We start from the raw sequence: 13,727 nt of genomic DNA on the forward strand, positions 1-13,727 counted from the left end.
TGATTAATCACTGAGAGAAGGGAAACTAATGAAGTAAGTCCTATGACCACTAAAGTTTTGTTTCTGGAGGCACATTCTGGACTATGATGCAAGGAGAAAAACTTGTACAAAATATAGACATGTCCCACTGAGTTGAAGAAACAGAAGTTAGAGTTCCAGGGGCAGGAGTTGGGATGATGTGGATGGAATTACAGGGCAGAATAAGGGAGAAAGCAGAAATCTGTACAGGGACCCACCTGATTCTTTTGGTGAGTGCAAAGCTGCACATGCATAAGGTGTGAATCCATGAGAATGAGCAAAGACCAATTACTAGAATGTAGTAGAACAATTCCAAAAACTCACATCAATTTAGGACACATTCAAATACAAGACATCAAAGTGGAAAACCTCAAAGAACACTTTTATTAGAGATTCTAGAAGGATCACACTTTAATAATAGTATTAAACCAGCCCTAAAGAAGAGGCAGTCTAGGCCCAACTTAGTAACACTTGAAAGCCAGTCTGATGACCATGATGAGGTAACTGGTTCCACATAAATCCTCCTACCCACTCAAGTAGAAAGCTGAATAAAACAGTCATGCTCTGCATAATAATGTTTTGGTCAACATGGACCACATAAACAATGGTGGTCCCATGAGATTATAATGGAGCTGAAAAATTCCTATCACCTAGTAAGTTAGCCATTGTAACATCATAGTGTGACACATCACTCATATGTTTGTGGTGATGCTGGTGTTAAAAAAAAAAGTGTGCTGCCAGTCATATAAAAGTATAGCATATACAACTATGTATAGTACACAATACTTGATAATGACAATAAATGACTATGTTACTGGTTTACGTGTTTACTATACTGTACTTTTTAATCACCATTTTAGTGTAATACTTCCACTTATTTTTTAAAAAGTTAAATGTAAAACACACTCAGACAGGTCTTTCAGGGGCTATTTCAGATGAAGGCATTGTTATCATAGAAAATGACAGTTCCATGCATGTTACTGCCCCTGAAGACCTTCCAGTGGAACAAGTGTCCAGGTAGAATGCAGCTATCTTGATGACTCTGACCCTATGGAGACCTAGGCTAATGCCTGTATTTTTGTCTTAGTTTTTTTCTTTATTTAAGATAAAAAGTAAAAAATAAAAATAAAAATTATAATAATAAGACAAAAGTCAAAAAGTTTAAACATTTTTTAAAGTTAATAAAGTAAAAAAAATCACAGCAAGCTATGATTAATTTAATATTGAATAAAGAAAATTGTTTTATAAATATACTTTATTCAAACAATAGTGTTTATTAAGTCTATAGTATTTTACGGTATTTTACAGTAATGTCCTAGGTATTCATATTCACTCACCACTCTCTCACTGACTCACCCAAAGCAACTTCCAGTCCTGCAAGTTCCATTCATGGTAAGTACCTTATGTAGGTGTACCAGTTTTTGTCTTTTATACCATATTTTTATAATACCTATTCTGTGTTTAGATATATATAACCATTGTATTACAATTACCTTCAGTATTCAGCGCAGTAGCACACTGTTCAAGTTTGTAGCCTACAAGCAATAAGCAATAGCATACAGCCTAGGTGTGCAATAAGCTATGCCAACTAGGTTTGGGTAAATATATCTTATGAGGTTCACACAATGAAAAAATCACCTATGATGATGCATTTCTCAGAATGTATTCTGATTGTTAAGTAAGGCATGACTATATATAAAATAAGTTTCTTAAGACACTGGACAACAGGCTTTACAAAGCTGGAATCGCTAAGAGGAGAGAAACAAATGATATAATTTCTATGATCAACCTCGCATTCAAGATACAAGGCTAGACGACATTCAAGTTGTAACCAGACAAAATAGATAGACCCTAATGAACACTGGGAGCATTCAGTAGATACTCCAGAAGGGTATATTTGAGCAGTAGGAGTAAACCACCATCACTACTTTAGGCCTTCCCTAAAAAAGCTTTAAAATTAGCCTCAAAAGGATCAAGCTATTCCACAAGTAACTTAACTTCCTGCTGAAAAAAATAAACTCAACAATTTCTAAAGAATGAAAACAAAATCTAAACACTCAACACTATAATAATCAACAGTTTCTAGCTTCAATAAAAAATTACTATATATGCCAAGAAGTGAAAAGTGTAAGAAAAATCAATCAATAGAAGCATAACAGAAATGACAAAAATAACAGAATTCTTAGAAAAGGTCTCTACACAGCTATTATAAGTATATTCAGGTTTATTATAAATACATTAAAGGATTTAGTATAAAACATAAACATGATGACAGAAATGAAAGACACAAAAAAGAACCATGTAAAAACTCTCTGTATTGTAAGTGGCAGTGTAACAGTATGCAACCATCTAAGCAAAAGATTAATTCTAAGGTGGTGTGAGAGAAATTTTGGGTGTGATATGGCTTTGTTCTGTGTCCCCACCCAAATCTCACCTCAAATTGTAATTCCCATGTGTTGAGGAAGGGATCTGTAATCCCCACATGTTGAGGGAGGGAAGTGATTGGATGATGGGGGCAGTTTTGCCCATGCTGTTCTCGTGAGATAGTAAGCGAATTCTCACAAGATCTGATGGTTTTATAAATGGTAGATTTTCCTGCACTTACACTCTCTATCACTCACTCTCTCTCTTTCTCCCAATCTCTGTCTTGCCTGCCAACATGTAAGACATGCGTGCTTCCCCTTCTACCATGACTGTAAGTTTCCTGAGGCCTCCCCAGCCATGCAGAACTGAGTCAATTAAACTTCCTTTGTTTATAAATTATCCAGTCTCGAGCAGTATCTTTATAGCAGTGTGAAAATAGACCAATAAAGAATGATAGAAGTATTTTTTATTTTGATTGTGATATATTTTGAATTGATTATTTAAAAATTGTATCTGAACAAGTTGATTGAAAAAGTGAAAGTACAATAATAAAAAATGCTTCTTCAGAAAAAGTAAAAACACAATTATGGTTATGTCAAACTTTCTCACTACACTGCATCTGTAGCCTTGTAGCTAAACAGAATAGATGAAAAACAAACACATGCACACTAGTTTTTGTGCCTTCAAAGTCATGTCTCTATATCTTACTGTTATCCTTACTACTGCCCTGAAATAGCATTATTCCATCTTAGTTCATATACTCTTCCACTATTTTTGATGTGATGCATACCTTATTTTACTTATCTTATTTCAAGTTTCCACAACCCCTTCCCCCATCATCAAGCTCATCTGATGTCTTTGCCTCCTATTTCACTAAGAGAATTGAAAACTGAAGCAATAAGAAAATCTCTACAGATTACTTCCACTACATCTTATCTACTTCCTTCTGCTCCAACTTTCTCCTCCTTCCCACCAGTTTTCACTATAAGAAATATCTGTGCTCCTATAAAGCCAATCCCTGAATTTCTAAACTACCTCTTCTCAATACTCAGGAACATCACTCTAGAAATTATCCCCATTCTCACTCCTCTATCATTAGTTGTTTGCTCTATACTAGATCATTCTAATCAGGATATAAATATGCCATTTCTCCCATCTAATCATTTTTTTCTTGATTCTACTTCCACTATTAGCTACCATTCCATTTTTCTTCTCCTTTGAAACAAACTTCTTCCAAAAAAGTTGCATTAGATGTCTCTAATCCTTTCCTCTCATTCTCTCTTAAGCCCACTCTAGCACTCTACAAAAACTGCTCTTTGTCAGGGTTATCAGTGACCTCTATATTCCCAATTCCAATAGTCAATCCTGAGTACACATCTTACTTGACCTATAAACAGCATTTATAATAGTGCATTACTCATTTATCCTTAATAAAATGTCTTAACTTGTCTTTAGGAATAATATACACTATTAGATTTCCTTCTACTTACAATCTGCTCTTTTTCAATTTCCTTTGCTGGTTCCTTGGTAAAAGCATCTTTGGGCTCATTCTTTGTTCCTCTTCTCTTCCCTATCTACACTTACTCTTTTGGTGATATCTCACTTTATGGCTTTAAATACTATCTATATGAAAACAATTCCCAACTTATATCCTGAATCATGACTTCTCGCTCAATCTTCAGCCTCATGTATTCAACTACTCAGTAGCTGAGTTGAATATCTGATAGGTATCCTATCCTTATCTTCCCCGAAAAACTTACTTCTCTAGAAGCCTGCTTTATCTAAATTTACATTAAATTTAGTGTCATACATGCATTATCCCATGTGTTTCTCATATCAACCCTGTTAGGTATTATTAACCCCATTTAATAAATATGGAAATTAATAATTTAAATAGACAATAGTCTAATAACTTTCTCAAGGTCAGAGAGGCAGTAAGTGGAAGAGCTAGGCTTGGAACACAGGTATGTCTAACAAACAGTCTATACTCTTAACTAGTACATTTTGCTTGATGATGATGATGATGAGCATCAGTAACAGGTTTTGAAAAAAGATAGAGGAGAAGGTGAAGGATAAACAGGAGAAAAGGAAGGAGGATAAGGAATAAGAGCAAAAAGCTGTTTTAGTAGCAGCTTTCTAGTAGTAATCTGTTGTGGTGGTAGTTTTTGTTCTTGCTGCTGTTGTTGCTGTAGTTTGAATGAGAAAGCAACTTTATTTCTTTCTGAGATGTGGGCAGATGTCCAGTCTTAGAATTTCTGAAATTGCTTCTTGGTGCTGGTGGCCTTGGTGACACTCAGCACATTGAAGTGAACTATCTTCCTCAAGGGCTAGCACTTGCCCACCATTATGATGTTGCTGACCTGGATGTCCTTGAAACAGAGGGACAGGTGTGCAGACATTCTTAGGGTACTTCTTATAGGATTGCACTTGTGGATATAGTCCTGGTGGATGACAATGGTCCTCTGCATTTTCATCTTGGCCACCATGACAGACAGGATACTGTTGGGGTGTTTTAATAAAAACAATAGTGGTCATGTATTGAGTCCCTATTATCTACCAAACACCATGGTACCTGTGATGGTTAATACTGAGTGTCAACTTGATTGGATTGAACGATATAAAGTATTGATCCTGGGTATATCTATGAGGGTGTTGTCAAAGGAGATTAACAATTGAGTTAATGGGCTGGGAAAGGCTAACCCACCAGTAATCTTGGTGGGCACAATCTAATCAGCTGCCAGCACAGCTAGAATAAAAGCAGGCAGAGAAATGTGAAAAGAGATACTGGACTAGTCTCCCAGCTTGCATCTTTCTCCCTTGCTGGATGCTTCCTGCCCTCAAACATCAGACTCCAAGTTCTTCAGTTTTGGAACTCAGAATGACTTTCCTTGTTCCTCAGCCTGCAGATGGCCTATTGTGGGGCCTTGTAATTGTGTGAGTTAATACTTAATAAACTTCCCTTTATGCTATCATCAGATCTCAGGAGACTTATTCATTTTTATGAGAACAATACACCGAAGACCTGCCCCAGTGATTCAATTATCTTTCACCTGGTCCCTCCCACAATACATGGGAATAAAGATGAGCTTGGGGTGGGGATACAGCCAAATCATATCAGTAGTCTCTTTACTTACATTGTCTTGTTTAATTTTCACAAGACCCCTATGAATTCATATTATTACTTTCATTTTACAGATGAGAAAACTGAGATACCAAGAGATTATTTAAACTGATCACGAGTAAAACGGCTCATAATTAAGAGTCAGAATATAAAACTGAATTGGTTTAAATCCATTGTCTGTGCTCATTCCACTGTGATATGCTGCCTTTGGGCACTGTTGGTTTTGGCCACGGCCAAGACAAAATTTCAGAGCCTGAATTCTCCAGGAGGGAGACTAAAGAAGCAGCAAACTTTTTCAGAATCTTAAAGGAAAATTTGAACACATCTATATAAAAGTGTGTATGTGTGCATGTGTATGTTTAAACTATATTATTTCTTACAGTAATCCAAAAATGCTATATTGCTATTAAGCAATTCTTTTATTTTAATCTCTTATTACATATCTCAGAGGACAATGTGTTGGCACTCCCAGGTAAAACAGGATTGATGAATTGAGAAAAGGAGTCAAAATAATAAATGTATCTGTTTTGATGTCTCATTTTATTGCTGGAATACAATTAATTTATGACTAGAGGCCTCAGACATTGCATCATATCCCATTTATCTGTGTGAAGTTTCAAAATAAGTAAGGAAAACGTAACAATTATTATGGATTTGTAAACACTGGAGTTTATAAAACAAAGCAAGAAATTCAAATAAAGGAATCTTATTCACTGGTGATAGGACAGGAAAAAAAAAGTATAAACCTTCTGGCAGCAATTTAGATATATGCTTAAATGACTTTAAAATGTTCATATCCTTTTATCTATCAGTTCTCCTCACAGAAATTTATCTTAAAGAAGCAAAATAAAATTTGGGTAACATTTCCTGAATCAAGATGTTCACTACATTGTTACATATCACAAAATCAAATAGAAAATAATCTTTATGACCACAAATAATAAAATGGTGTAATAGTAAACAGCTATTAATATTTTACAGCCATATTTATCAAATTTTGATAACAGAAAATTACCTGTGATAATATTTAGGTTCTTTAGAAGCAAAACATGAAAATGTATATACAGTACAAATTTAGATGTGTTCCAAGATAGAACAGAAAATAAATAAGTTTAGAAATAAATATGCCAAGTAAATAATAGTATTTACTTCTAGTTAGTAAAACTGTAATTTATTTTTGTGTGGGGAGTGCTTTTTCTCAGCTTCAAATAATTACATTTCCCAAATTTACTACATTGTGCATTGACTATTTTTACAGTCAAAAATGGGAAAGATAAATTCAAAAAGATAAAAAGAATATAAAAAGAAATAGAGCTTAATTAATCCAAGCATGTCATTTTATTTTCTCTTATTGGCTGAAGTTTTAGTGTATTTAAATAGGAAGATCGGCTTTCATATCACACAATTGCTCTCAGCTGCATTAATAATAAATCTCACTAAAAATATTTAATATCAGTTTTAGAGGGAAAAATACTTTCCCATAAAGGAATTTAGACATTTAGTTTTCACAGATTCTTGCAAATGCACTATTTAGCAACTACTTTCAGGGGTTAAAATATCAGTCCTGGGATATAAAACCATATGTTGCAAGCTTTTATTATTTCCTAGAAACATCAAGAAAAATACACAAAAGCTAGACCTGTTTATACAATATATTTGATGCTTCAATTTTTTAAATTTATTTAATGGAGTCAGCCGGTGATGATTAATATTATTTTTTGCCTGCTAGTACCAAGATCTAAATAACATTTTTGACTAGATTACATTTATGCAGGTCTCCTTTTAACGGAAATTGGAGAGATGAAAAAAAAGATTATAGAAAGAGATGCTATAAAAACAGATCCCCCAAGTCAAACTTCATAGTAAAACTATTTTCTTTCATGTAGGCTACCATGAAAACAAATATCCTGTGAGCTAGAGATATATATTGAATCTTTCCTGCAGATCTTTATGCCTTCTTGAGACAGATTTCCATAACTATATAATGTGATTACAGTTGATGAGGCAATGGCCCACAGAAAGAGGCTGACAAAAGCATCAGGCTCCAAGAAACCAGATAAACCTGTTCATGATTTCTAATTGGAACAAGGATAGGATAGCATTCTATATGAAGACAGAACCCAGAGGCAGGAAAAATATTGATTCCTTCAACTTTAATAAATACACATCCATAAAACAGACACAACTCTCTTATAAGAATAACCCTTTAAAAAACATTCACGTTACTTGCTTAATTAATTGATAGATAAAATTGCAAAAGAGGTTGTATAGCTTTAATATGTAATGTGAAAGTTATAACACTCTGGCAGAGACATTTTAAACAGCAAAGAGAAAATCCTCGTAAACAAACTGTAAGAGCAAAGAACATTGTATGAGAAACTTGTCCAAAAGGCTATCTCAAGTAGTTTAACTGATGGAATCCCCAACTCTCTTATCATCTCACACTCTACCCCTCCTTGTATAAGCTGCATAAAGATAATCTTTTTTTGCGGGGGTGGGGACGGAGTTTCGCGATCTCTGCCCACCACAACATCCACCTCCTGGGTTCAAGCAATTCTCCTGCCTCAGCCTCCTGAGTAGCTGGGATTACAAGCGCGTGCCACCATGCCCAGCTAATTTTTTTGTATTTTTAGTAGAGACAGGGTTTCACCATGTTGACCAGGATGGTCTCGATCTCTTGACCTCGTGATCCACCCGCCTCGGCCTCCCAAAGTGCTGGGATTACAAGCGTGAGCCACCGTGCCCGGCCATAAAGATAATCTTTATAGACTCTAAACTGAAAGAAAAACTGGGCCAGGAATTTAATGTGACCCAAAGTTAAAGAAACAGTGTAATTTCAGAGCTTCTGCTAAGTGTCTATTAATAGCAAAGAACATAATGAGGATAGATGATTCTCTTGTTTGAAAAGTAATCGGCCCTACTTCTTATGAGTTAGTGGGTTCCTGGATCCAGCAGGCAAGCTGAGGGATGTACCAATGCTGTGAAAAAAACAGGAAAAAAAATTCCCTTTATGAATTTAGAAATCATGGCAGATTATACTGCTTTTAAGAAACTATTTTCCTTCCTTCATATGAATTGACTACACTGCTTCAGAATTATTGTTTGCTTTCCAGAGGTATGTGTATGTGACAACCATAAGTTACTTATAAGAGTTAGGAACCTGAACAAAAGAACGAGAGAGGTAATGAAGAAAACCTCCTAGGGTTCCCAAATTTGGAGTGAAAGACTCAGTCTAGTACATGTGACTAAAGTCTCCTATTGTGGATTGCACTCTCTAGATTCAGTAACACAGATTTTGGAAATATACTTTAAGGATTATTGATTGTCTTGGTGGAACAAGTAGGATAATACTAGAATCAGGTGAACCTCTGTAGGTAAAGTGAGGGTTTTCCAAAGATCAGGAGAAAGAGAATGCCTACTGCTACTGAGAAAAACTGAAAAGGGAACTCTGTCATAGGAGAGTAAATAAAACCAAGAAGCAAAGCTAGGAACTAAAGTTTGTCCTTAAGAGGCTCTCTGTGTGGTGTAACTCTTTTTTTCTCTCCTTGTCCTAAAATTTTGAGACAAGTCAGATTTAGTAAATAAAGTCCAGGGCTGTTCCCTAGATTCCTTCCTGTTAGCCCCTAAACTTCAGTAAACATTACATACACTCAGTCTTCTGTCCATGGTGTTGTACAAAATTAAGACTATCAGTAGCAAAGTAAAGTGGCTGTATTTGTACCCCCTTTTTTGCTGAAGCTAGTATGCCAGGAATAATATTGTATAGAAGAAGGCTCAGAGTCCCTAAATTCTAGACACTGACCACTGTCTGACACACAAGTCAAGTAGCAGCTGAGATAAAATGATGAGAAACAAACAACCAGGGGAAAGAGCAAGCAGAATGGATTGACTCAGGAGAAGCTAAACTCCCTGCTTTCTCCCAAATATACTAGCAAAAGACAACATTAAGAAAGAAGGTAGATGTTGGATTGCAGGACTATGCTTCCACCTGCTTAAAACAATCATAATTTCACTATGTGTACAATGTTTGTGCAGTCTTCCGTGACCAGTTGTCTCAATGTAACAGAATAATAACTGATATCTTACAATTTGGGTTTTATTAATGTTAATTCAAAGCATATGTTTTTAGTTTTCTTTATTTTCATCAATACTCTCTCTCTCATAAAAAATAGGATTTGAGTGTAATATTAAAAATGTGAACTATTAAAAAAAAATGTAGCTGAAGAAATTTTGGTCAAAAGCAGATGAATACATTCAAAATGCAAGTTGAGCATCCCTAATCTGAAAATCAAAAATCTAAAACCCTCTAAAATCCAAAACTTTCTGAACATTGAAATGATACCATAAATGGAAAATAATAGTTTTTCATGAACAAAATTATTTAAAATATTGTATAAAATTACTTCCAGACTATGTGTATAAAGGTATATATGAAACATAAATGAATTTCATGTTCAGACTTGTGTATCCTCCCCAAGATATCTCAGTATGTATTATATATGCAAATATTCCAAAATCTGAAAAAAATTGGAAACACTTCTGGTCCCAAGCATTTAAGATAAGGAATATTCAATCTGTAAAAGGAAAGTCAGTACACAAAAGCACAGCAAAAATGTTTTCCAGAATCACTAGAGAGGGCTGTAAATATGGTTCCGAGTTTCCCAGCAGCCAAAGCAAAGGGAAAATCGGATCAGTTATAAGAATCACATTGGTTTAAAGGTACAAACACCCTGTCATACAGAAGAAAAGCTTTTCTTCTGAAACTGAGACTTGTGAGAAATGTTTCTCACAGATCTTTATAAAGAAGAGATAATAAAGAACAATACCCTTTGGAAACATAATAGCAAGTCTCTTCCAGTGTTTCCTTATTGTGTCCCTCAAGGAATTCTAACATACCATGCTAATGCTTCAATCAGTAAGGAACACTTTATTCTCAGATGAAATATTTGTATTATTTAATAACCATCATTAACAAAAGTCAACATAATGTACTTATTTCTCTGTATCTCTTGAACCAAAACTATCATTGCTATGGATAAACAAGAATATATTATTAATATAGTCATTATTTTGATATTCCTAAAAGAAGACAAAAGCATATTATTCTTACCAAAACCACTCTGAAGGTATCCACTATTTCCCTCACCTGTGATTCTTTTACATTTTCAACAGTAAAGTTGAACCAGACTCGGAAGCGTGGATTACAGGTGTCCGGCCTAATAAACAGATCATACTCAAACTCAGAGACGTGGTCCACCCGGCCCAGGTTACCTGGTAATAAAAATTAAGAGAACTGTGTTTTAATAGAAGTTCATGCAGCTAAATGGTATACATATTTAAATACTATGCTCTCTGATAGTGGCATTTGTCAACATTGAATACTTGAAGGTTCAGTGTTCACAATCCATAGGGTTGCCACATCTGAATGCAGCCCAGTGTAAGAACTTTGCAGCTAGACCAGGCTGTGGTGCAAGCTTCTCTGTCTGGCCCTTGTGACCAAGATCCTTTTGTGCTACAAGTGTCTTTGACAGATCAAGATACTATATGGAGTCTGTGGTAAGCCCCTATAAACCAAGAGAAGAATCACAAACTTCAGTTTCCTACTTAGAAAAGTGAGAATGATAATAACTTATGTATTTTCTTTAAACTTTATTGTATACAAACTGACTCTAACATATTGGATCTTGTTTACATTTTCACAACAGACATATGGTTTGTAGTGAGCTTCTTGTATTCTAAACTTCTATCAGAACATGTTAAAGAATATGTACAGTAAGGTTTTAAACAAAAATTACAACTAATTGCTACATAACAAAAATATAATAATGAAACTTAATTTCCATTTTCTCCATCAACAGAACTAACAGCTATATAAAAAATGTATAAACTTAGGTGTTATCTCCATTCTCCATATTGTCTCTCATTTTTCTCACTGATATTCTAGTGAGCAGAGAAGTACCAACAATGTTAACAGCAGAATGAGATTAAATAAAGCAGAGTCTCACCACTCCTATTCAACATAGTATTGGAAATTCTGGCTAGCACCATCAGACAGGAGAAAGAAATAAAGTATTCAAATTGGAAGAGAGGATGTCAAATTGTCCCTGTTTGCAGATAACATGATTGTATATTTAGAAAAACTCATCATCTAAGCCCAAAATCTCCTTAAGCTGATAAGCAACTTCGAGAAAGTCTCAGGATACAAAATCAATGTGCAAAAATCTCAAGCATTCCTATACACCAATAACATACTAACAGAGAGCCAAATCATGAGGGAACTCCCATTCACAATCGCAACAAAGAGAATAAAATACCTAGGAATACAACTAACAAGGGATGTGAAGGGCCTCTTCAAGGAGAACTACAAACCACTGCTCAAAGAAATAAGAGAGGATGCAAACAGATGGAAAAACATTCCATGCTCATGGTTAGAAAGATTCAGTGTCGTGAAATGGCCATACTGCCCAAAGTAATTTATAGATAACAATGCTATCCCCATCAAGCTACCAATGACTTTCTTCATAGAATTTGAAAAAAAATCTTAAACTTCATATGGAACCAAAAAGAGCCATATAGCCAATCCTAAGCAAAAAGACAAAGCTGGAGGCATCACACTACCTAACTTCAAACTATATTACAAGGCTACTGTACTCAAAACAGCATGGTACTGGTACCAAAACAGAGATATAGACCAATGGAACAGAATAGAGGCCTCAGAAAGAACACCACACAACTACAACCATCTGATCTTTGACAAACCAGACAAAAACAATGAGGAAAGGATTCCCTATTTAATAAATGGTTTAGGAAACTGGCTAGCCATATGCAAAAGCAAAACTGGACCCCTTCCTTACACCTTATACAAAAATTAACTCGAGATGGATTAAAGATTTAAACATAGGACCTAACACCATAAAAACCCTAGAAGAAAAACTATGCAATACCATTCAGGACATAAGCATAGGCAAGGACTTCATGACCAAAACACCAACAACAATGGCAACAAAAGCCAAAATAAACAAATGGGATGTAATCAAACTTAAAAGCTTCTGCACAGCAAAAGAAACTATCATTAGAGCAAACCAGCAACCAACAGAATAGAAAAACATTTTTTGCAATCTACCCATCTGACAAAAGGCTAATAACCAGAATCTATAAAGACCTAAAACAAATTTACACAAAAAAAAAACAATCAAAAAGTGGACGAAGGATATGAACAGACACTTCTCAAAAGAAGACACTTTGCATCCAACAAACATATGAAAAAAAGTTCATCATCACTGGCCATTAGAGAAATGCATATCAAAACCACATTGAGATACCACCTCATGCCAGTTAGAATGACGATCATTAAAAAATTTGGAGACAACAGATGCTGGAGAGGATTTTACATTGTTGGTGGGAGTGTAAATTAGTTGAACCACTATTGTGGAAGACAGTGTGATGACTCCTCAAGGATCTGGAACTAGAAATACCATTTGACCCAGTAATCCCGTTACTGGGTATATACCAAAAGGATTATAAATCATTCTACTATAAAGACACATGCACACATATGTTTACTGCGGCACTGTTCACAATAGCAAAGGCTTGGAACCAACCCAAATGCCCATCAAGGACAGACTGGATAAAGAAAATGTGGCACATATACACCAAGAAATACTGTGCAGCCATAAAAAAGGATGAGTTCCTGTCCTTTGCAGGGACATGGATAAAGCTGCAAACCATCATTCTCAGCAAACTGACACAAGAATAGAAAACCAAAAGCCATATGTTCTCATTCATAAGTGGGTGTTGAACAATGAGAACACATGGACACAAGGAAAGGAACATCACAGACCGGGGCCTGTCAGGGTCGGGGGATCAGAGAGAGATAACAGGGAGTGGGGGATTGGGGAGGGATAACATTAGGAGAAATACTAATGTAGATGACTGGGGGATGGATGCAGCAAACCACCATGGCACGTGTATACCTATGTAACAATCCTTCATGAGCTGTACATGTACCGCAGAACTTAAAGTATAATAAAAAAAAGAGAGAAATGCAAATCAAAACCATAATGAGATACAATCTCATGCCAGTTAGAATGTGATCATTAAAAGTCAGGAAGCAACAGATGCTGGAGAGGATGTGGAGAAATAGGAACGCTTTTACACTATTGGTTGGATTGTAAATTAGTTAAACCACTGTAGAAGACAGTGTGGTGATTCCTCAGGCATCTAG

At 35.4% G+C, this 13,727-nt stretch overlaps 1 protein-coding gene across 5 annotated transcripts in view; it reads right to left on the bottom strand.

Annotated features, from left to right (window-relative positions):
• LOC105705079 (BEN domain-containing protein 5) overlaps window positions 1-13,727 on the bottom strand; it is a 1,464,486-nt gene that overhangs the window by 1,147,413 nt on the left and 303,346 nt on the right. For 3 of the 5 annotated variants that reach the window (XM_012434678.3, XM_012434676.2, XM_021673303.2), the window contains exon 3: window positions 10,614-10,774. In XM_012434678.3, coding sequence (XP_012290101.1) covers window positions 10,614-10,774 — 161 coding nt within the window. The remainder of the gene's footprint in view (window positions 1-10,613; window positions 10,775-13,727) is intronic. The other 2 variants (XM_012434679.2, XM_012434677.2) reach the window with 1 other exon arrangement.

Source organism: Aotus nancymaae, unplaced genomic scaffold (genome assembly GCF_030222135.1).
Source record: "Aotus nancymaae isolate 86718 unplaced genomic scaffold, 86718_ANA_hifiasm-v0.15.2.pri h1tg000007l, whole genome shotgun sequence".
Classification (NCBI taxonomy): Eukaryota; Metazoa; Chordata; class Mammalia; order Primates; family Aotidae; genus Aotus; species Aotus nancymaae.